Source organism: Squalius cephalus (assembly GCF_949319135.1).
Source record: "Squalius cephalus genome assembly, chromosome: 20".
In the NCBI taxonomy this organism is placed as follows: domain Eukaryota; kingdom Metazoa; phylum Chordata; class Actinopteri; order Cypriniformes; family Leuciscidae; genus Squalius; species Squalius cephalus.
Window position 1 is genome coordinate 7,490,434 of NC_137141.1, and position 25,976 is coordinate 7,516,409.

General features: G+C 41.8%; 1 protein-coding gene across 5 annotated transcripts in view; it reads right to left on the minus strand.

Annotated features, from left to right (window-relative positions):
* The window catches only part of arel1 (apoptosis resistant E3 ubiquitin protein ligase 1), a 66,618-nt gene that overhangs the window by 40,193 nt on the left and 449 nt on the right, over positions 1–25,976 (minus strand). For 2 of the 5 annotated variants that reach the window (XM_079852425.1, XM_079852422.1), the window contains exons 2-6: positions 25,249–25,351; positions 24,835–24,910; positions 24,273–24,519; positions 14,515–14,683; positions 13,863–14,083 (exon numbers count right to left, since the gene is read on the minus strand). In XM_079852425.1, the coding sequence (XP_079708551.1) occupies positions 13,863–14,083; positions 14,515–14,683; positions 24,273–24,420 (538 nt within the window). In that variant the 5' untranslated portion in view covers positions 24,421–24,519; positions 24,835–24,910; positions 25,249–25,351. The remainder of the gene's footprint in view (positions 1–13,862; positions 14,084–14,514; positions 14,684–24,272; positions 24,520–24,834; positions 24,911–25,248; positions 25,352–25,976) is intronic. The other 3 variants (XM_079852421.1, XM_079852423.1, XM_079852424.1) reach the window with 2 other exon arrangements.

The window sequence follows — 25,976 nt, forward strand, 5'->3', positions numbered from 1 at the left end:
AGGGAACGAGTACTGCGTAAGTATCTTACGCTAGGGGAAAATCCCTTTTCCGTGAGATATTGAAGCCAAAAATTATCCTTAATTTTGTAATAATGTAAAACGCGTTGCGGCAGCATGTAGACATAGGCAAGACGGCTCGCGTGCCTATTGGCTGACCTGTGGCAACTGCAGCAGCCCATCGAGCGAGGCCACTCATGACGTCAGATCCATTGAGGGCCCACTGCATCAGGTCCCGCCGAAACAGAGGCCTATAAATACAGCTCGAAGGCTGATAGAATCTGGTTTTTCATCGCCGAAGCGAACCAGAGCGTGTTGCATGCACGGCTAAGATACGCAGTAGGCCTACTCGTTCCCTCTTCTAGAGAGAACCGAGGTTACGTTAGTAACCAAGTACATTCTCTTACGAGAGGTATCTCGTACTGCGTAAGTATCTTACGCCAGGGGAACCCAATGTAAAACGCTGTGCGTGCTGAGATCCAACACCAAAGTCCCAAGGGCAGGTGCCCGGGGCTCATATAGTGCACGATCACCAGGGAACTCACAGAGAGTCCGGGAAAAAAAAAGGGGGCTAGAACAGCATTTTTTCCCGATTTAGTAGCGTCCTATAAGGCGCAAATCACAATAATAGTATTCCATACAGACAGGGCGAAAAAACTCGGCCTGAACTGATGAATATTGTGGGTCTTACACACTGCCCATAGAGTTATTCAGTCGATCAGCGAGCAGCGCTCAGCAGTTTATTATTAGACCGACAGCAGCTTAGCCTGTAAGGCGGGAACCTCTAGGTTATAAAACTTTATAAATGTAGACAGGCCCAGCCTGCCGCCATACATATATCTTGCAATCCCACTGGACCAGGCCCACGATGAGGCCATGCCTCTTGTGGAGTGCGCTCTGACACCTAACGGGCACTGCAGGCCCTTAGAAGTGTAAGCCAGCGCTATAGTAGTGCTGGGCGGTATGACCAAAAATCCACATCATGGTATTTTTCTAAATTACACCAGTTTCACGGTATATGACGTTTTTTTATTTTCCAAGAATGACTGGGTGTAAAACACATTTTTCACTGAGTGAGAGAGGAAATACTGATTTTACTGTCATGAGTGAATATTGTAGAAAAAAATCCACACTAGTATTAATACAGGTTTGCAAGGCTGTTTACAAAGAGGTGCCAGCAGGAGGCGCTTTAGGAGTGGCAGAAATAGCGGTTTCCCCGGTAACGGCTGTACACAAAGCAGCAATGCTCATAAACGCTGCTTTATCAGGAAAGATAAAGAAAGATTCAATCGTAATAACAAAGAAACTTTTCTAAAGACCGTCAGTTCGCTTCAGATACATTCATATAAAAACACCTGCGCCACGTTTTGATTTTGAAACGTGCAGTGCTCATGTTTATTCAACGATGTCAATGCCAACCACAAGTAGATTTTCCAAAAGGCTGTGTTGATATTGTGAACCAATGTATGGGAAACACTGTAATATAATTTGACAGCAATCAATTATAGTTTAAAAGACATGGCTACAAGTGAGACTGTGTATCGTGATTCTGTACTATTCTGCTAGTTGAAAATGTATTATGCAGTAACTTAATATTACTCTGAGAGAGTGTGTGTGACAGTGATTTATGTGCATAACGTTACATGTCAGTCACTCTTTTTTTATAGTCTATGGTCCGTCAGCGCGGCATCACTCGTCAAGTTCGTAGAGAGCTTAGCAGCTATTCAGTCCATTTTAAATTCTGATTTTGGCCGCCTCTCAAATGGGTTAAACCATAGATATATTGCGAAGTTCAAGTAAATGCGCAAAAAAATCCACGCTCATTCAAGGATGTGCATTTATTGCATGACTGAGAAAGCGCCGACACCTGCAGGATTTAACCTGACGGTACATAAGCATATTATAATCTATCTGTTCCGTGACTCGTGAGAGCAGAACGAACAAGCCTTTATTGACTGAAAACTTCAAAAAGCAACGAAATTGTCAGACATCCATTAGTGCATGTTCACAGAGGAAAACAACTGAAATACAGCGCTGGTTGTTCTCTCGAACGATAATCGACGACAACGACGGAATCCTAAGCCGTGGGCGAAGTAATGGGTGTATTCAATTGTATGAAATAATCCCGAAAAAAAGCACAAAACACTGCAGAGATGGCAAGTTCAGCAGCTAACATTTGCTGAGGTGAAGTGACGGCTAGTAACAGCAGACAAACGGCTAGCATTGACATCAGCGGCAATCCACCTGTCACTCAAGTGGCCACACCCTTAATTATGCAGAACTTTAAATATTAATCAACTAAACGGATGAGTTAAAAAAAAAATTCACCCCCCTCACAGTTGTTATGAATGGCAAAATTAGCCGTATAGACCAAAGCCACATAGAGAACCAGGCTGTAAACATGTTTTTTTCTGCTGTAAAGTTGGTAATTTTAACATGGGGGAGATACAGATTTGACTCACTTGTGTAGCCAGCCTCAAGCGGCCAGTCAATGAATTGCAGTTTAACTCACTTCCGTGTTGGTTTCAAGAGAGAGACGGGGAGGTTGCCGCTTGAAAAGGACCCTCTCAAACAGTGTCGCGCCGCGCTGCACTCCGATCGTTATTAAAGCGACATACACCGGTACTGTGGTATTTAAAAAATTAATATCATAACAAAAATAAACACCGGTATTCGGTATGAACTGGTACACCGCCCAGCACTACGCAATAGCATCAACTATTCATCTGGATAGACTTTGTTTCGATGCGGCTAGTCTCTTAGAACGCCTGCTGAACGAAACAAAGAGCTGCTCCGTCTGTCTGAAGACAGTCGAGCGAGACACATAAGCCCTTAATGCCCTGACCGGGCAAAGGAAGCTTGCGTCCTTCTCCTCATTAGAGACCGGCAGGGCTGACAGGGAAATGACCTGTGCCCTAAACGGTGTGTTGAGGGATTTTGGAACGTACCCGTGCCTTGGTTTGAGTATGACTTTCGAGTCATTTGGCCCAAATTCCATACACATCGCGATCACTGAGAGCGCTTGTAAATCCCCTATGCGCTTCACTGAAGCGAGAGCCAGAAGAAACACTGTCTTGAAAGACAAGTGTTTAACATCTATCGTTTGGATAGGCTCGAATGGGGCACCTTTCATAGCTTCCAACACCGTAGAAAGGTCCCACACAGGGACTGAAGGAGGTCTAGGAGGATTCAGCCTCTTAGCTCCCCTAAGGAAGTGGATGACTAAATCGTTCCTTCCAAGTGACTGGCCGAGCGCCGGTTTAGTAAACGCTGCTATGGCCGCCACGTAAACCTTGAGCGTGGATGGGGTCCTACCCTTATCCAGCAGCTCTTGTAGTAAGGAGAGAACCTCCGTCACCCCACAGTCTGGGGGTGATATGCCACGAGCTGTGCACCAGCTAGAGAACACCGACCATTTTGAGGAATAGAGCCGTCTGGTAGACGGGGCCCTAGCCTGCGTGATCGTGTTTAACACTCTCTCTGGGAGGTTAGCGGGTACCCGTTGATAGCCCACACATGTAGGGACCATAGCTCTGGGCGAGGATGCCAAATCGAGCCCTTGGCCTGAGAGAGGAGGTCCCTCCTCACTGGTATTGGCCATTGGGCAGTGCTTGTCAGCTGCATCAGAACTGGGAACCAGGCCTGGTTCTTCCAGAGCGGAGCCACGAGTAGCACTGAGCATCCATTTTCCCTGATTCGCTCTAATACCTGAGGCAGGAGCGAGACGGGGGGAAAAGCATAGAGCGGGCAGCGGGCCAGACATGGGCCAGCGCATCCCTGCTCTTGGAAAAAAACTCCGGACAGTGAACGTTTTCTTGAGACGCAAACAGGTCTACCTTTGCTCTGCTGAACTTTTTACACAGCAGTTGGACTGTCTGTGGGTGTAGAGACCATTCTCTTGTCAGAACATTGTTCCTGGACAGTCTGTCTGGTCCTATATTTAGAAGGCCTGGCACGTGCGCCGCTCTCAGCGAGCGCAGGTTGTGCTGAGCCCATACCAGGAGGCGTTCCGTCAACCTGTAAAGGTTTCGGGATCTGATACCTCCCTGGCGATTTATATAAGCCACCACTGACATGTTGTCCGAACGGACCAAGACGCGGTGTCCTCTTATCTGGGGACAAAAACGCGTCAGCGCGTTGTCTACCGCCAGCATTTCCAGGCAGTTTATATGCAGAAGCTTCTCCCGTTCTGACCACTGGCCGAAGAACGGTCTGCCCTCGAGCAGCGCTCCCCATCCCGAGGTGGAGGTGTCCGTAGACACCACCTTCACACTCGAGGAAGTCCCCAGGCTTACACCTGATTGGTACCAGTCGGTTGCTTTCCAAGGATTCAGAGCCGAGATGCATTTCTGATCGACCTTGAGACGAAGCAGACCGGAGGTCCACGCTCGGCGCGGTACTCACGCTTTCAGCCAGAACTGCAGTGGGCGCATGCGAAGCAGACCCAGCTGAAGTACTGACGATGCTGAGGCCATGAGACCCAGCATTCTCTGAAATTTTCTGAGCGGGACAATAGCGCCGCAGCGGAAGGATTCCGTCATGTGCTGAATATTCAGTGCGCGCTGTGGCGATAGCTGGGCTGTCATAGACAGCGAGTCCAGCTCTGTGCCCAAAAAATATATTTTCTGACTGGGAGACAGTGAACTCTTCGCCCAATTGACTCTTAGACCCAGATTCTCCAGGTGTTCGAGTAAAATGGTCCTGTGCTCTATGAGCTCTGAGTGTGATTGAGTTAGAATCAGCCAATCGTCAAAAGTAGTTCAACACTCGCATGCCCCGGAGTTTCAGGGGTGCGATCACCGTGTCCATGCACATCGTAAATGTACGGGGTGCCAGGGACAAGCCGAACGGCAGGACTGTGTACTGATATGCCTGGCCCTCGAAGGCGAATCTCAAAAATCGCCTGTGACGTGACGCAATTTGTATTTGGAAATACGCGTCCTTCAGATCTATTGACATAAACCAGTCCCCTCGGCGAATCTGCGTGAGGATTTTTCTGGTTGTGAGCATTCTGAACTGGCGTTTTGCAAGCGCTTTGTTCAGCTGTCTTAGATCTAGTATGTAGTATTTTTCAGTACCAGAAAATATCTGTTGTACAGCCCCCCTTCGCTCTGAGCTTGAGATAAAGGCTCTACGGCCCCTTTGCTCAACAGTTTCGTTATTTCGGCTCGAAGTAGGTGTGCTACTTCTTTCTTTACCATAGTTTCGACGCACGCCGCACAGCGGCGGGGGCGTCGCCTAAACTATAGCGAATAGCCTCTCTTTGCAATGTTTAGCACCCACTCTGAAACCCCGGGAAGCACTGCCCATGCATCTGCACGAATGGCTAGGGGTTGAATGAAATGTGAGCTCTGGTCGCGTAGCGACCGAAGAGCTTCGGTGTGCTGTAACATGAACGCTGTGCTTGCGACATTCGAGGCGGGGGGTGCGCTGATCACAGTGGGCAGTCTGCCCGCGGTCGACTCCTCTGCGGCGGTCAGCCGAGAGGGGGAGGGTGGGGCGAGCCCCGTGGGGCTTGTCATGTCTGTGAGTGAATGTGGGCGCAGGACAGCGGGCATATTTACTGCACTGAATACACCGTCTGCCTGGGCAGATTGAATGTGTGCTGGTTTCGTTTTTACAGAAACCGTGAGACATGCAGAATGTAGTGTTTGTGGGCACTGGGTCGTGGGGGGGTGGCCCACGCGGAGGGGGCTGGCGGTTAGCAGAGCGAGAGCACGGTCTCGAGTCCCGGGCCTGTTGGCGCTGCGAAGTGGCGGCGGTGGGCGGAGGCTGTGGCTGTGAGCTCCGAGCAGACGGTTGTTTCGCACGGCCTGCTGTGGAGCTGGAGCGCTTCGGTAGGAAGTGCTTCATGGCCTGTGACGCTTTCTGCACTTCAGCGAATCTTTCCACGAAGTAATTGACGGAAGAGCCGAAGAGGCCGTCAGAAGAGAGGGGAGCGTCGAGGAACGCAGAGCGCTCTGATTCGGACATCTCCGAGAGCGTCAACCACAAATGTCTCTCAGCTACGGTGAGAGAGGCCATGCTCCGTCCTATGGCCTGTGCAGCAGACTTAGTGGCACGGAGAGCGAGGTCCGTGGCGCTCCTTAAGTCCGGCACGCAAATCGCTTCCGGTCCATCCTCATCCAGCTTTCGGAGGAGATCGGCCTGGAAGATTTGCAGAGTGGCCATTGTATGCAACGCCGATGAAGGCAGCACCAACTTAGCGGAGGGCGGGCAAAGATGAGCCGCTATGGCTTCTTCCACCGGCGGAAGAGAATGGTATCCTTCAACCGCGGAGAATGCCAGCGAGACAGAGGAACGCATTCTGGCTGAGAGGGGGGCGTTCCATGACTTAGCGACTTCTTCGTGAAGCTCAGGAATAAAAGGCGCAGGTCTAGAAGTCGGCGAAGCGCGGTCCCCTTGAAGGAAAAATCCATCCAGCCGGTTGTGCGCAGGCTGCTCAGGCGCTGACCACTCTAAGCCGAGGCTCAACGCGGCCTGTGCGAGTAGACGCATCAGTTCTGCTTCGATGCTGGCTCTTTTCCCCGACGGCTCGTGAGCAGAGGGCGCGAGATCCGCAGAGCTCGCCCAATCCTCACTGCCCGACGCCAGGATAGAGCAGGAATCATCCCCCACAGACGCGGCTTCTTCGTCGATATCCACGACGGAAGCGGCGGCAGACAGCGGCCGCTGTCCATCAGGAAGAGACTCTAGCGAAGCAGGTGAAGCAGGCGGGCGAACCGGCGAGATTTTGCGGGTTGGGGGAGGTTCCGGGACCCGCTGAGCACGACGCTTTTTACGGCGCGGTACCGCGGCGGGCGGGGGTGCAGTCTCGGAGAAAGATGCCAGGCGAGTCCTCAGAGTCACCATAGGCATAAGCTCGCAGTGAGGGCAGCCGCCGTCAGCGAGCGCGAGATCTGCAGGCAGGAAACGCAGATCACATGGAGGTCCCCATCGCTGAGTGGGGCTCGACACGAGCCACAGGGAAGGGGCATCTTTAAAAAGACACCCGGCTCTTTTATTGCAATGAGAGTGTGTGTTGCGGCGGCGAACACACACACACATACAAAACACAGTGAAGAGAAAAGGATATAACGGCGGATAGCGCAGCAGGAACGGCGACTGAAGGCGGCGCGGCCAGCGACTTCAGATGCAGTGGCTCGAAAGAAAGTAAGTATGTAAGCTTTATTTCTATAGCACCTTTCACAGACAGAAAGCCACAAAGTGCTTCACAAAAGAAATTCACATCAGAATACACATAATATAAAAAGGCCAAGACAGTACAAGATCATATCAACCCAAAAGTAGCTCATTAAAAGCCTGAACAAATAGATGAGTCTTTAGTTTGCACTTGAAGGTATCAACAGAGTCAATAGAGCGCAAAGAGGGCGGAAGATCATTCCAAAGCCTAGAAGCAACAGCCTGAAAGGATCGGTCACCTCTAGTATAAAAACGAGTGCGTGGAACCTTCAGCAGATTCTGATCCACAGACCTCAGAGCCCGCACAGGGGTGTAGGGCTGGATCAGATCACTGATGTAAGATGGAGCCTGACCATGCAAGGCTCTGAAAACCAGAACTAGAATTTTAAACTTGATCCTGTAGCATACTGGCAGCCAATGCAGTTCTTTTAGAATAGGGGATATGTGAGTCCTCTTATTAGTACGGGTCAGAATTCTGGCTGCAGAGTTTTGCACTAATTGCAGTCGAGAGAGCTCCTTCTTGTTTAGACATGAAAATAAACTATTACAATAGTCTAAACGTGAAGACACAAAAGCATGAATGATAAGCTCCAAATCATTTCGTGAGACCATATTTCTCTAAGTTAAGATATTTTCCTTAATTGAAAGAAGCAGTTCCTCGTCAGCTGCTTACAGTGCTGCATTAATGACATGTCTTTGTCCAAGATAACTCCCAAGTTTCTAAGACTTGGCTTCGCAGACTGGCCTGTCACCCAAGTACTGTTTAATCCCTGGAATTGAAACATCAGGGGCAATAACCAGTGTTTCTGTTTTGTCTGCATTGAGCTGCAGAGAGTTATCACTTTTTTTAATTTCGACGAGACATAGGAGCAAGGAGTTTAGCTTCCAGATCTCAGACGGCTTAAAGGAGCAGTAAAGTTGGATATCATCAGCGAATAGGTGGAAAGAAACATCACTGAACCTTTGTATGATCTTTCCCAAAGGGATCAAATACAACAAAAATAAAACAGGACCCAAAACGGAACCTTGAGGCACTCCACAAACCAAATCCGCAGACTCAGACCTTATTTGGTTAGCTGTAACACGGAAGCTACGCCCAGGATAAATATGAGGAGAACCACTGTAGAACTGACCCTGACAGTCCAACTTGATCCCTCAGTCTTCTCAGCAAAACCTGATGGTCAACGGTGTCAAAAGCTGAGGACAGATCCAAAAGAACTAGAACAGTGTGTTTTCCAGAATCAGCAGACATCATAATGTCATTTGACACTTTCAATAAGGCCGTTTCAGTAGAGTGTTGTTTACGGAAACCGGACTGAAATGACTCATGGATGTTACTTTTGTCCAGGAAAAATGTCAACTGTTCACAGACCACCTTCTCAAGGATCTTGGACAGGAACGGGAGCTTAGAAATAGGCCTAAAACTATTAAAATCCGTCGGGTCTAAACCTGCTTTTTTTAATAAGGGCTCCACTATGGCATGCTTGAAAGCATTGGGAAACACACCAGTAGACAAAGAGAGGTTAACCATTTTGGTAACACAAGGGCCAATTACCTCAAACACTTTTTGGAAGAGCCTATAAGGAAGGACATCAGATGAACAAGAAGATGGCTTCATCTTGGTCACCAGATCCGAAATATCAGCAGACGTCACAGTCCTAAATGAGGACCACATGCTGGAGACAGGCTCAAAAACAGCAGGGGTACCACACGGAAGAGGCGGGATTTTATCCTTAATCATCTTAATTTTGTTTGTGAAAAATCCCAAGAAGCTGTTGCTGTCAGCTTCACAAAAAACAGGGGTAACTGGAGCAGCAGGACATACAAGTGCATTGATCGTGTCAAACAACACTTTAGGATTTTTTTTATTCATTGTTACCAATTGACGTATATAGTCAGATCTGGCATTTTCAACCATCACATTATATGACGACACAAGATCCCTGAGATAGAGCCTGTGCACCTCAAGACTAGTGGATTTCCACAGGCGTTCAGTCTTTCGACACAGTCTCTTAAGACTTAGGATATCTTCATTTATCCAAGGGCACACTTTTTTTCTGAGTAGACAAGTTAGATTTAACAGGAGCCACCTGATCCAGAATTGTTACACAGTGATTATTAAAACAGTGAATGAAATCATCCACACCAAGGCAATCCATGACTAAAACAGGATCAAACATTTCAGAAAAAGTATCTACAGTATGAGTGATAACACGCCTCTGAGACCTAACTGCTGAAGGCTTTTGGCTCAGGACTGAAGTGCAGATCAAACAGAACAATACTATGATCACTCATATGGACATCATTTACAGATACATTTAAAATGTCTAGGCCAAGCGTAAAAGCTAAGTCTAAAATATGGCTATAGTTACAGTATCCTTCTGCTAGTTTTCAACTCACCTACTTAACACCTGGTTCCGTGCTTCTGTCTATAATAAAGATTATTGTCACTCACATCTCGTCTGAACCTGTTCATTCCGTGACAACAGCGACCCCACTGGATTCAATGGAGAAAAGTGAAGTCAATTAGAAGCACTCACATCCTGATGGCTGACCGTACTGCGCAGACTCAAACTGAGCTTGACGACGTAGATGTGACGTGAGCAACCTGTCTGTCTTCTAATAGCTGTGCCAAGCGAAATCTGAATCATTCCCTTACGAAACTTGCAGAGACGGAGAGTGTGAGTAGGAGGTGTCCATGAGCTAGGAGCAGGAGAAACTTTTGCTAAGTATTCTGATTAATTATTTTGTCATTTTGCCTCCACGTCCCCCCGATTGCCCACGAGCTTCTCCTCCTGTCTATACGGTAATTTCTCTACTGTGCGACAGAGAGTCGCGTGGTTATGACGCAATCGTTAGCCTATTTTTACAAAAACTGCTTCTACGGGGCCATAACGTAAGATACAAGGTAATGGAGCCTTTTATACATTTTCGTGTTTCTTTAGAAATAAATAATGGACAAATGGAGTCTTTAAACGCCTCAGATGTAAAGTTATTCGCTGTCAAAGTGACGCCAAAATGAATGGGAGTCAATGGAATGCTAACAGCAGGTGATGGTCTGCTAATCAATGGCGCCCCCCGGTGAAGCTTCAGTTTTTTTCTGAAAGATTACCCCCTTGGCTAAATCGGACATGAGGCTGCAACGTTGGTGTGTGTTGCCCCAACATGGTGTGTGTTGCCCCAACGTTTCAGTGCAGAGCCACCTAGTGGTCAGGAGATATGAAAACTGGCTATTTTTGCAGATAACTTCTAAACGTTTTGGCCAAAAAAAAATTCTAGGACAGAGATCTGATAAGTGCTATGGTTTTTAGATGGTAGTATGCTGATTTGGTTATAGCTTTGACATGGCTCTCAAAGCGAAGATTAGACTCCAGAATAACACCAAGATTCAGCAATGAATGGGGTAAACTTTCATCAAGAGTGCAAAACACACACACACACACACTTTCCTTTTGTAGCTCTCAGCAAACATGACGCTCTATAAAGACATATTCTCACCTGAGAGCACAAGCAGAAAGATCCTAGAGCAGTTCCAAGTTTGCCATACTCAAATGCAATAAACACCTTTTACAGACCCAGATTACAGGCATCTAATTAGCCAGCTGAACACATGCATGGAGGTATAACGCACCTTTTCTTAGCCTACTCTTTTATTGTATATATACAGTACTTGTCAAAAGTTTTGAAATGTCTTGTGCTCATCAAAAATAGTAATATTGTGAAATATTATTACAGTTTAAAATAATGTTTTTCTATTTTAATATACTTTAAAATATCATTTATTTCTGTGATGCAAAGATGAATTTTCATCAGCATCAATACTCCAGTCTTCAGTGTCATATGATCCTTCAGAAATCATTTTAATATGCTGATTTATTATAAATACTGGAAACAGTTGTGCTGCTAAATATTTTTTTTTTTATAACCTGTGATACTTTTTCCAGGATTCTTTGATGAATAAAAAGTAAAAAAAAACAACAACAGCATTTACTTAAAATAGAAATCTTTTGAAACAATATACACTACCGTTCAAAAGTCTGGGGTCAGTCATTTTGTTTCTTTCTTTTTTGAAAGAAATTAATATTTTTATTCAGTAAGGATGTGTTAAATTGATTAAAAAAGTGATAAAGACTTACATTGTTTGAAAAAATTTCTATTTTGAATAAATGCTGTTCTTTTTAACTTTTTATTCATCAATGAATCCTGAAAAAAGTATCACAGTTTACAAAAAAAAAAATATTAACCTGTTTCCAACATTGTATCAAAAAAAGCAAATTAGAATGATTTCTGAAGGATCATGTGACACTGAAGACTGGAGACTGGACTGGCTGATGAAAATGCAGTTTTGCCTCACAGAAATAAATAACATTTAAAGTATATTAAAATAGAAAAACATTATTTTAAATTGTAATAATATTTAAAAATATTACAGTTTTTTTCTGTATTTTTGATCAAATAAATGCAGGCTTGATGAGCATAAGAGACTTCTTTCAAAAACATTAAAAATAGTAATGTTTCCAAAATTTTGACCGGTACTATACAGTGTATGTGTGTGTGTGTGTGTGTGTGTGTGTGTGTGTGTGTGTGTGTGTATATATATATATATATATATATATATACATATATATATATATAAATGTTTTTTTTTTTTTTTTTTTTTTTCGTTTTTTTTCATCTCAACACCATGAGTAAGACATTTTTGCATACGAGTAGTTTCAGTTGTTGTTTTTTAAAAAAAATGTGAATACATTTTAGAACTAGTTATTGACATATTCATGACATGTTCATGAAAACATTCAGCAACAACAGATTGCTCAATCCTTGTGATTGTATGGTAACACTTTACAATAATAAGACTTAATTTGTTAACACAAGTTAATAAGAACAACAATAAATAAATAATTCTACATTTAGAATTGCAAATTTTGACATACATTATTAAAATAAAAAAAAATTGTATCTGTTATTTAGTAGACCTGATCTAACATGAACTATCAATAAAGAGTTGTATTTTTACTAACTTTTAACAAAGATTAATAAATACTGTAATACATGTATTGCACATTGTTAGATAATGAAGTAAAGTGTTCTTGGATTTATTTCTATTCTATTTATTTCAGATAAATCTGCAATAATCTTTTCCCTAATATTTGTATTATTTTAAATAAATGGTGTATCATTTAAAGGTGAATACTGTTTAGACACAGTTGAGATATCCAATATTCATTTGCAATTTAACATCCTCAATGTAGTTCAAATTTAGCATCCTAAGCGCCACTTAGTGGTAAAAAGCTGCAAATGCATTTGCCGCAGAAACGATGAGGGTGACTGGTAACCTGCAGTGGCAAAATACTTATTCCGGTTGAGTACCATCTGAAAAGTTAAGATGAGTCTAAATTAGCTCTCAAAATATTGTATTGTACAATGCTAAACCCGCTCTATGGAAGTAAAGTAATGCCAAATGTTGTTGAAACAAAAAAGCTTGTTGAATTGCACTAATTTAAAAAAAAAGCATTGTATTAACCGTGCTTGCATTTTAATGCATTGCATTTTCAGGGCTTGCATTTTTATGGGCTGAAATTCTACATGGTTGAATATTTAAGCTGTGAATATTTCAATTCAAAACATTTCACACACATTTTCATTATTAAAAATTCAATAATCCATATTCACCTTTCAGATTTCACTTCCAAAATGTTCATTCTGTTTAAAAACACAACCTATAATATATCCAATATCTTATATAGTATAGCCTACATTCATAATAAGGTGCAAGTATGGTCTTTTATATCACTGTATTAGTCTATTAAGCTATTAGTCTCAATGGCAGGGGAATCCCTGCAGCACTGCCATATAAAGTTATGGAAACTAAACAACCGAGAGAAATATATGTCTACTAACTCAGATTTAACGTTTGATCTGTACGTCAGCATCGGGGAATAAAGTTTTAATCACGTTCACGGTAGAGAAAGCTGCTTACATGTACAAAAGTAACCACGAAGACTTAAATGTAAGTGCTTTTGTGTCTTTATCAGCGTTTCCATATATAGCTACTGGCCCTGATAATCATCACAAATACTTACCGCTTGCTCCATTTCTGTAAATCAGTTTTTATGAATGAATGAGTCTCTCACTCTTTGCTTTAGTCTTCGTCAACAGCTGCTTGCACCTCCTGCTGGTGAGGTCGACTAACAGCAGATGGAGATTATGAATCGGCAATCTATTGATATTCCTGCAGTTCCCAGATGTGAAATGTTGAATTTTCTGTCGAATTTGAACCACTTAATTTGTGGAAGTGAATTTGTAAAGTGAAATAAAATGGACTTAAAATTGTCTGTTGAATATTATAGGTTGTATTATACAACAGAATGGAGTGAAATCTGAAAGGTGAATATGGATTATAGAATTTGTATTAATGAAAATGTGTGTGAAATGTTTTGAGTTGAAATATCCAGAGATTAAATATTCAACTATGTTGAATTTCAGTCCATAAAAATGCAAGCCCTTAAAATACAATGCATTAAAATGCAAGCATGGTTAATGCAATGCATTTTTTTTTTCAATTAGTGCCATTCAACAAGGTTTTTTGTTTAAAAAACATTTGGCATTATTTTACTTCCATACCGCTCCCTCTTTTGTAGCTTGATGTAAATGTGAATAAATTCCAACAGTACATCACATACCAAAAGACCACTTCTCATTCAGTCGCCTCTCAGCAAGGCTGTGCACCAGCTGAATCTCGTAGTCTTGATCTCTGCTTCCCTTAGATGCTTGGAGGACCCTCACGCCTGTGGACAGTTTGATGTAATCCTCGTAGTAATAGCCCCACGCTGCCAGAGAAAGCTGAAGCTGGCTGTCAAACTGGGCTAGATCATCCAGGGTTGTGCAGCCCAGGGTTTTCAGACTGCCAAAATATAAAAAATGGGAGCCCATTATGTTTGCAGAACTCCAGAAGTTCCTGACATTTATCAAACATGTCAGAGATGGCTATAGGAAGGCTTGATGGTAATTTTTTTTCCAACTTGGAAGACATGTGATCCTTAAGCCTGGTTTATACTTGCTGCATCCGCAAGAGCGTGAAAGTGTGCGTGGCAAAAATGACGTAACCGCAGTGTGGGCAGTCGTGCATGACCTGTATGAGTAGTAATTCAGCACTTGCGGGTAGTCCGGTAGAATGAAATGTCCTCATTCCTTTATATTCAAATTTAAAGCAACGAAATGGGTCACAGTATTATTGTTCTTACTGTATTCATAATCAAATAAATGCAGCCTTGATGAGACTACTTTCAAAAGCATTAAAAAACCTGATTGGCAATAATGTGTATGTGAACTCACGTGTGATAGTAGTGCTCCAGGCTCTGGGAACAAAGCCACTCCTGGAAGGCAAAGTCCCTGAGCAGCTGCACGTGGGCCTCAGTGATCTCCCTCCAGTGATGCTTTTCCTTTACTACTTCCTCCAGTCGAGAAAGCACACATAAACTCAGCTCCTCCAGAGTCTGAACATCTATACACATTCATAAACAAACAGACACAAATGGAAGCAAGATGTGACCAGACAGACAGTTAAAGTGCTCCAACACTTTGCTCGGTGGCACAGGTGCAGGCTGAGCGATAAAGTCAGCACAAAGTCCAAGGGCCTCATGTATACAGTGCCCTCCACTATTATTGCCACCATTGGTATACAAGCAAACGGCTGTGAAAAAAATGTCTTTGCTGTCTTTCCTGTTGGTCTTTCATTCAAAATATTTACAAAAATATTTTGTTTGTTTTTACTTTTTCTTTCCATTGACTAATGACTACTGTTTGCGAGTAGCAAACACAACTTCCACTCACATCTGATTGACAGATAAATTGCTTACTCTTATTTCAGTCTGATTATTTCAGCAGAAATTTTGCATTCAGTTCAACAGTAATAAGTTAAAGAGGGTACATTTTATTATTCAACTGAATTGTGCATATGCATTTGAGACAATTACGTTATGTTCTTGCTCTGTCCATGTAATAAATGCATGTCCTTTAATGAGGGGTTTTTAGCGCATTTCCTTAAGGTTATGTCATTCCTATTACCCATTTCAGGGGTGGCCAAAAATACAATTTAAAATTAATCAGAGCTACAGAAATGTATCTTCCTATTTACAAGTAAAGTATTGTGAGCCGGCTACTTACTATTTTCAGCCTCAGTTACCTATCAATTTTATAGTTAATAATTTAATAGCACTCAATAAAAGCAAGTGGAAAATCAAACTAACATTCTGCCTGAAATCTCTATTTGTGTTCCATGAGAGAATTTCATACTGGCTGTACAAAATATTTTTAAATGATTTATACATAATGCATTTAATTTGACTTAACTAGAATTATGTGACAAGAATCACAATGAACATTATACACATTTTATGGTTGTGGAGACAAAGAACCACTCAATGTGAAGTGGATCATTAAAACTGTTTAATATATAACGAATTGTAATCTAGCCAACCAACATGTTTTGATACCAACCACACTTTTAATCACATACCCCGAGCACCTGCCTTTACACAAAACTACGGCTGGGAAATTGCTTGTGAGCTCCCATGACAGCAGAAATCAGTGTATGCCCAACATAAAAGTTTTGAAATGATATTTTCTTCTACTTTTTTCTTCATGCATCTCTCTCTTTCTCGTCTGGCTGCATCCAGTTAGAGGTCAACACAAAGGAATTATCCACATAGCCTTTTTTAATGCTAGATGCCCTTCCTGAAGCATTCTTGATTATTAAAATGAATAAACAAAAATGACACTTCTTTTTGTAAGTGTATAATTCATCATACAAGGAAATAAAATTGCTTTTAAGTATTTTAGTATTTGACCAGACATTCTATCCATTTCATTGATTATTTTAGCATTTAAAACTGTTTTACCCTACGGATCATTGACTTCATAGACACACATGTAGTGACTATTGCAAATTCACAAAATCGCAAGTGCACATGAAATAGGCTAGTTGCATGTGGCCACCATGTTGGATTTCCGATCAGCGAGTGCAGGGAGCCGGAGAAAGCCGAAAATTATCCCTTATAATTGATTCTATAAACAACTAGATCACTTAAAATACTACTAAGATCCATTTTACTATCACACGAGCTAATGGCAATTAAATGCACGAATGCAGTCAGATTAATGAATGAAATACAACTGTTCACGAAAAGAAGATTGTATTTGACTCATGCTGCATACGCATACACAATGACAATTATGCCTACAGTAAATAATATAGAGTCACAACTACGATTAGAGTTGTTTGCATAAAATGCACCGTGAACATTCACATGTTTGCCCTGTGATAGGCTACAATTTATCTCCATAAATACTATTTTCTCAATTCTGGGCATATATTTTCACTTACTTACATCAATTGCTCAATCAATATTATCATCACATATTTTACATTTACATTTTTAACTGTAGGTACCACAGACAATTTAATATAGCTAAGTTTGTGTATATTTTACACGCAGTAAAATACTGCATGCGCTGCTTAAAAACACCAGACAGATAATGATTTATGAAACAGATGGTCTTTACTCATCTCACTTGCACAAAATAAATGCAGTAATAGAAAGCATAGAAACGCACAGGTGAAATACACTGAAAATTTGGTCGGGTTGAAGTCATCCCTCTGGATCTTCTGCATCCAATCAGCCCGTACCGCAGCGTCAACGGGGAATGCATGAAAGCTGACTTCTTTGTTGTAACGTGACGAAACGGTACATAACGGCACACAACAATGAAGTGCTGAGGCTGTCACCCTCTGAAAGGCAAGTCGCCTCTCTTGAATCCTAAAAACACTCATTGTGAAAAATTCTCTCTCTGGTAATGGAACTCGGTTGCTGTTGTCTCTCGCTCTCGCTGTCAGATCACCGGAAATTTTCACCAGAAGTACTGGCCCAGACACTCGAGAAGTTCGAACGTCAACGGTCGCCATATTGTGTACGGAGCGAATTAGGCCTTCAATCTGTCTTAATTTTTGAGGGCAACGCCTACATCTAAAAATCCAAACAACAACCAATGGATAGAGCCAGGTGCACGTTCTACATTCTTGAGATCACTGATCTATAAATACAGTGGCAAGAATAAGTTTGTAAACCCTTTGAATTAATCAATGCAGAAATCTGAATTTCTGCATTAATTAATCATAAAATGATTTTAATTTAACTCACAATTATAAACAAACACAATTTAATCCTTCTAAACTAGTATCACAAAATGGAGTGGGAGGCATTACTGTTGGTTGTGCTAAAATGACCCAACCAGCCATCGTTCCCAGAGCTGATTCAGCTGTTAATGGCACCCCGTGACCAGTTCTGTGAAGGGTATCATTTAGCACCCCAGGACGGATCTGTGGGATCTTCATGTCTGGCAGATCAGCGGGGCCCGGGGATGACAGATGTGTTGCAAAGGGTGATGAATACTACATCAGAGACTGGGACTCCCTTCTACTAGGCACCAGTATGCTCATCAATAGAAGGTGTTTGTGGATTGGTGTGAGACACATAATGAGGACCCAGGGACATGCCCTGTGTTAGTTATTTTATCATTTCTGCTGGGCCACTTGGAAAGCAGGCGCTCGCCTTCTACACTTAAGGTATATGTGGCTGCTACCGCATCATTTAATGCTCAGGTGGACCAATGCTCGGTTGGGAGACATCTTTCTATGATGCCTATTTGGGACTTGGCATTAGTTCTGAGGGCACTTTCCCAGCTGCGAGTGCTCTCGTTGAAGACAGCGCTCTGGCTTGCTTTAGCGTATTGAAAGAATGTGGGAGACCTGCAAATGCTGTTCATTAACCCCACTTATCTGGAGTTCGGACAGAATGACTGTGTAGTCAGGCTGAAGCCAAGGCGTGGCTATGTCCCTAAGGTGCTTACAACACCTTTCAAAGTCCAAGATATAATACTGCAAGAATTTGCCCTGGAGGAGTCGCGATGGAGGCTGAAGGGTTACAAATTTTAAATCTATTTCAAATATGCTTCCATACATAACATCACGGTAAAGAATATTCTGTATTTAGCGTTTAAAGTTGAGATAGTGATTCTGCTCAGCAAAGTTGCAATTCCTGTTTTCTCCTTATTGTCTTTAATGGCTCTTGGAGTCCCAGTTTCACTCAGAGCCACAGCCCAGACATTGAATCGTTGGGCTGATTGGATTAGCACATATGCGTTTGAATGATTATGCTGATTGGATTGAGACTGGTAACAGACCCTCAGTCTGGGGCGGGTTCCTTAACCTGTATACTCATTTACATGCTTTGTTAAACCTCAATGTAATCCCTCCCCCTTGGAATGTATATAACTACAATGCATACTGTATTAGAGTTAGTCTTGATGATGATGAACTACAGACTACAGACTGGGAAGAATAAATCTCTTCTGCTTATAAGATCCATCTCAAGTCTCCTGGTTTTTGCTTCGATGAAGGAATAATAAATTCCCAACAAGGCCATGACTGCTTCACTGCTGTGTTCTGTATACACTTTGTGCATTTATATTGAGCGCTCCAGCCAGTTTCATTTGCTGTAGCAGCTCTTCATTTGTTTTGGAGGCAGTACCAAGGGTATGCCAGTTTTGAAACAGAGATTATCTCACTGCATAGTGGAGGCAATTGATTTAGTTTACGCTTTGCAAGGTGAAACTTTCCAAAATGGGGTTCAGCCCTAGTCTGGCTATCACCAGACCAAGCTCAATCTTTTAAGATTGAACATTGGTCTGGGAAGTCTGCTATGTATTTTCTACTGCACAAGAGGCGTGATCAACGGGCATATGACTGTACGCAATTGGATAGTCCTTCAACCAATCAGACTAACGATCCGGGTGAAGTACTTTGCAGAGCGACGCGAAAACTCCAGGCTGGAAATGTGTAACCAAATGTGTTGGACAGCGGTTTGCAGAGGCAGCAATGGAATCGAGCGATTTTTGCAGGTTGTGCAAAAAAAAAACATTAAAAGTTAATGGTATTTACACCCACTTGAGCGATTTGTTTGCTAAAAAGAAGCCATTGAGCATTGTCGAGAAGTTAAAAGGAACTGGACAGAGCCATGACGGCTCTGGAATTGGATTGGATTAAACCCGCCAATAGTGCGCCAGGTGGATAATCCAGTTTGTGATTGGTTCCCAAAAGTTTGCAAAGGAAGCAGGAAAGATATATGTACAGGTTTCCAGCCTGAGCTGCAGGGCGAAATCAAATCGCCGGCAGATCAGGCTGGGTTTACCCAGTCTAGTTCAGCCCCACTCCACTAGTGGAATGCCGTCCTTGTTGGCTTGGACAAGAGGTATGTCTATTCAGGATATTTGATTTGCCACAGGTTTGTCTTGTCAGAATACCTTTGCTAGGTTTTACGATCAAGAAATCCCTTCTTTTGCACTGCATGTATTGTCTGTGCAAGGGCATTCGAGCCAAGCGGCCATTGGCTCACCACGTATGCCTAGGGGCTTTCGCACCGAAGGAACCTTTTGATAGTACCTAGAACTATTGGCGGAAATACCCATATTTTGGCGTATTCGCACCACAGGAACTAGGAATGATTTTAGTTCTAGGAACTCTTTTTGGAGGAACTAATTTAGCTCCTACTTCAGAGTAGGGTCTAAACCAGCACTATAGGAACTACCAGTGACGTTAGTGTACACTGATTGGCCGAACGCACGTGAAACACCAGCACCTGCCATTTTTTAAAAAGCTATGTAAACACACAGATTTATAACCAATATATTTACTCCAGAAATTAACTCTATGAACATGGAAAACAGTGATAGATTGACCTCTTAACCTTTACACTGCGGAGCAAATCCAACACAACTTTGAGGGGACCAAGCGAAACATGATTATGTATTTCTGCTCAGCTAGCAACACTGGACATCAACCAAATGGCATACGCTAATAACTTTTCATTACTGTCTACTTTCTATGTATAACAGTTCTATCTCATAACGTATTAGACCGGACTGTTAGACAGATCGTAAACTAATGAACACGGAGAATGCGAGCACTGTGTGGCTCTGGCTGGCGTTCTCAGCACCATCAAAATAAAGGTCCGCCACCCCGTCAAAACAAGTCACAACAACAAGCGCGGCTTACGGCACTTCAGAGTTCCTACTGGTGGTGCGAATGCAACCAGGAAAACGTTCCTAAGGGAACCATTAGTTCTCGGGGTACCACCCTGGTGGCTAGTTCCTAGAACTAAGTTCCTAGAACTACCCGGTGCGAAAGTCCCTTATGCTATGCCCTGTTCTTGGTAAGAGGTGGTTTTGACTAGATCGTATAGCTGATAAACGACATTCATATGCACTGTACTGCTGTGTGTGCAAATGCGTTATGCTGAATATTGATGTCGTCAATTCAATGCCAGCGAGGCTGTCATCAGTTCTTTATTGACTTACTGAGTACTGTTGTGCACCAGCATTTGATGCCGCTCCGATTTTGTATGCCTGTTCAGAGCAATGCTTGGCTTGCATGAGTTTATATGGGCACACTTACAGTTGACTGATGCAAAGGGCGTCGGCACCACCCTAGTACACTTGCTAGTTGCATGGCTTCCACTAGGTTCACTGGCTAGCATGTGACATATTGCTCTTGCGCTTAATGTAAGTATTGGCATGTTTTTGACATGTGGCTGTTCTGGCTTTTATTGTGATTCTTTCCCCGCTTTGTCACCAGGTAGTAGGGATGAGTCAAGATTTTTGAATATTCGACTAGTTGATTTTATTATAGAATATCGAATAGGTTGTGCGATTATTGTCTTTAAAAAAAATCCCCATGTTTTTGGTTCTGATGCAGTGGTGACACGTTCATGTAACCAGAGGGTAGGGGTGCACGATTCAGAAAATGTCACGATTCGATTCGATATCGATTTTTAGGCTCAAGATTCGATTCAAAATCGATTTTCGATTCAAAAACGATTCTCGATTCAAAAAAACGATTCACAGTATAAATGTTAGGGGTGGGAATCTTTAGTCACCTCACGATCCGATCCAATTCCAGAATGATTCTTTATCTACTTTATCAAAGACTGCGAGAGATCTATTAAGCTGCATTCACGCACGGATCTCTTTTGAAATATAAGAAGTAAAGTGGTTTGTCCTGTCCGTTTAATCCCTTAAGACATAACTGGCTGTGTTTACGTTAATTTTGCACAAGTATATTAAACCACTTACACGGAGTCGCACAGCCGCATGCGCGAGCAGTCTACACAAACAAAGCGCGCGTCAGCATTTGAAATTGAAAGCAGCCTTCTGTTAGTGAGGTTCATATTTTAAATATACAAGTCCACTGCATTCCAAACCACATAAATGATGACTTCGTAGAGCATTTGTAAGGAAAATACCGAAAGGCGAGACAGCACGCTTCAAGTGTAACGTAACATCAAACAAAGCACGCATCTCTCACAGCGCATCCTGTGCAATGAAGCCTGTGAATGTCCTAGTAATTCGCTTCAACCTTTCCGAACTTATGAAAGATTATTTTACGGAAAGTTTGATTGGTGTATGTATGTGTGTGAGGAATTGGAAGAAAGCAGATTACGGGTGTTTCTAAAGCAAACTCAGCGTCATCGCATATCTGGTTAAAAACTAAGCTCAGAATCGATTCTTAAATTCTCAGAATCGATCCAGAATCGTTGGAGAGAGAATCGCGATGCATCGATGGATCGATTTTTTCTCCCACCCCTACCAGAGGGTGGCGCTGCCAATCTTAAAGCTGTCAATCAACTCTCAGACAACAGAAGAAGATACACATTGTCTCACACCAGAGCATTTGAGCGGAGTGGTAATATTTCCTCCAGAGCGGAGAGCACCTTTCTGAAGATTACGCTCCGCTCGCTCATTCTGCTCAGGGCCGCTCGCTCAACCCAGAATCCCCTTTGTGACATGCTGGTTCGAAAATATGTAAAAACAAGTAGGCTAGGGCTGCCCGTGCATGACTATGTTTTTTTCTAGTCGACTAGTAGTTGTTAATTTAAGCAATTAGTCTAATTGCATATTTATATTAATTTAATTACTTAAATATGAAGGCCTATGGGAGAGAATACTAAACTATAATTAGCGTTTTCATGATATATTGCCTATTCCGCATCTCAAGCGCACGCATAAAGCTTGCCACAAAGAACCGGCAAAATTAATGATTATGCATGAGACATTTGAATTGTTTATTAATAAACTATTGTTTTCTGTATCAGTGTCGGCTGCAAAGATAAAGTTGACGATGATGACTCGCCATCTTCGCAGTGAATGCACACTTGCTACGAATTAACCTACATAAGCAGAGAGTAGCCCGTTTCTTTTCGTTTTGAATTGTTTTGTTTAAAAGTAGACGTTTTAAGCTTTCTATAGATATATTTTTCAGGTCTGTGAGGCAAGTTTAGACCATATCACATTAGGTAACGAGAGACGTTTGCGTGATGCATTCATTGCAGACGTGCACGTTTATGCATTTGTTAGCCAGCTAAGCTGCATATTTAAAGCTAGTGGTGTTATACCAGGTTGACCAATTATGTTCATGCAGCAGAGAAAAAGGTATAAACAAATCAGGAACGCATCTGATTTCATCTTTTTTTATCTCATTGAAATAAGGAACAAAAATATGATCAAATAGATTTGACATGCATTAAGATTTGACTACATTAAGAAATGTAAATTGTAGTTGTAAAAGTAATGACTTGAAAATAATCTTGTAAATCTCTCACTGTACATTGCTATTCTTGTTATGGTGGTGCTTATTTTATATACTTTTTTCCGATTTATTGCATAACGGACACCTGTTTCACACAAATTAAAATTTTGTGTTATTTCAAGTGTTTTTGATTCATTTTGGATGTATCTATTTTTATGTTTTTTGGAGTGTTACTTTTTGGTTCAGTTTGGATATCTTTTATTTACTTTAATATGTATTAATGTAGTTAATACAAGTAACAAGCAGGTACCAGGTTGACCAGGTATTTTGTACCGGTACTGCAGAAAGGATGATATCATTAAATTTCAACTGTCACCTATCAACTTGGTACCAGAGTATCAGTACTTTTGACAACAATCAGAACTAAATAAAACAAGCTGATAGCGTGATAGCTCCCTGCCTTATACCATATCAAAAAGATTAGTTAGCAAGTTACTGAATTAATGGCCCTCCCCAAATGGCACATTCATATGCACTTTCAGTCTCGTGGACTAACAATGGCTGCCATGCGCACACGCGTCCGTTAAGTCCAGTAGGGTGTCCCATTTTGTCATTATAGGTTTCAGAAGGGTGTTCGTGAGTGCCCCCTTTGCAGTCGATATGCACCCTCGATGTGCACTTTTGCAGAGTCTGCACTGAAGTGAGCTCCGCATCAGACCTTTTCCCGCCAGTCAAAGTGGCGTTGCGTCACGAAAGTGCAGACTCAGAGGAAGACCGCGAGTGTTTAGGGTGCCATTTGGGACAGGGCAAATGTAAACAAGCTTAGGTTTAGTTTACCCTAGATTTGTAATTTCTTATTTCTTTATTAAAGTATTTTTTTCAGCGACAACCGATCATATGTTCATTAATAGTTTTTTTGTTGTTGCTTACTCTCGCTTATAACAAATCCGACCAACTATTAAAGGGATAGTTCGCCCAATTATATAACTCCGATTGTATTCGTCTGAAATAAGAATGTCATATACACCTGGGATGACTTGAGGTTGAGTAAAACATGGGCTAATTTTCATTTTTGGGTGAACTATCCCTTTAAATCTCTTAATTGTAAAAATAAATAAATAAAAAAGCTCAGATGTGTGCATGAGTCACTGTGTCACTGATATATGTGCTATAAAACACTAAAAACATTATATGGCTAGATCTTAATCTGGAGGATCACTTATGTCATCGTTATACATCATCATCGACCAGTCCTAAAACATGCAATATGGTAAAGCACTAAGGCATTATAGACATAACAATATGCATTTATGTGAAGCTGCTTTGACACAATGTGTATTGTGAAATAAATTTGACTTGACTTGAAATATGACCAGGACATAATATATGATATATAATCACCCACATACTCTCAAGAACAAAAAGTGTTTTTTTTTTAAAGCATTTAACTAACCTTCAAACAAATACTTGTATTTGGATAGGCTGTGTCCCAGGAGCCATTCTTCAATCTGACTTTCCTTGCCTTTCTTCCAGCGCACCTCCCAGAACAAAACCCACAAGACTGAACAGAAGAAGAAGGTCAGCAAAAAGAGGCGGTCCATCAGACCATGTTCAGCCTTCGCTCAGACCTCTGTGAGCTCAGAGTCTGCCTTGACTTCTGCTGTCCTATCTGGTCCTGACCACCTCTCCCATGTCTTCTCCTACCGGGAAAAAGGACAGGATACATACAATTCAGGATTTGTGAACGATATTCGATTGAAATGTACAAACATGAGCAAAGCATTCAGAAAGTATTGGAACCATTTGATTTTTTTTTTTTTTTTCATATTTCGTTATACTGCAAACTTCTGCTAAAATGCTTTAAATATTTTTTTATTCACATCAATGTATAGGCCTACTCCATACGCCACGAAGACAAAAAAATGATTTCTTATAACTTTGCAAATTTATTTTAAAAAAATTAAAAAACAGACATATTACAATAACACTCCTAACTCAGTACTATGTTGAAGCACCTTTGTCAGCGATTAAAGCCTCAAGTCTTTTTGGGTATGATGTGACAAGCTCTGCACGCCTGGATTTAGAGATTTTCTGAGGAACACAAAAAAAGGATATTTTGAAGAACATTGGGAACCAAACAACATTGGAGTCCATTGACTTCCATTGTATGGACAAAAAACAAACAAAAAAAACAGACATTTCTCAAAACATCTTCTTACAGTTTTGGAATGACATGAGGGTGAGTAAATGATGACATTTTCATTTTTGGGTGAACTATCACTTTAAAAGTATCTCTGTATTTTGCTATGTTCAGTTTTTCTTCTACCAGTACCCCATTCTGCCATAAAACTCAGATTGTTGAAGTGTTACAGTGATGGTTGTACTTCTGAAAGTTTCTCCCATCTCCATACATGACTAACTGGTCTCACCTATCTTCTTAAGGTTTGGCTGGGCAGCCAGCTCTAGGAAGAGTCCTGGTTGTTTCAAACTTCTTTCATTTCAGAATTATGAAGGCCACTGTGCACTGGGAACCTTCAATGTGGTAAAAAAACAAAACAATGTTGTGTATCCTTCTAAAGATCTGTGCCTCGACACAATTCTGCCTCTGAGCTCTGCAGGCAGTTCATTTGACATAGTGGCATAGTTTTTGCTCTGGTATGCCTCTTCAGTTTTTCTTTTAAATACATTTGCAAAGTTATCACATCACAGATCTGATTTTTGCTTTGTTATTATGGGGTATAAACTAAAGTGTAGACTGAAGCGGAAAAATAAAGCAATTCAGCATAACATTGCAACATAACAAAATGTAGAGAGAAAAAATGAAGAGGTCTGAATACTTTCTGAAAGCAGTGAAATTGTTACAGGAGTTGGGAAACAGGACTGTGATCTAGACATTTGAAAAAAAGCATGCTGCAACTCAACTAAAAGATTTAAAGGGATAATTATTATTTTGTGTTGTGTTTTAAAGATATTATAACTTTCGAGATGAGCATGTAATCATTTGGAGATGAGCAATCAGTAATTTAAGAATACATTAACAACTTAGCATCCATTCTCATGCCCTTAAAGAGCGCCTGTCTTCCTCTGGCAAGAAGGCATATCTGCACGTGCACTAGTTTCACCGAGTGACAGGCTTCTGTTAAAAAATGACTAGCTC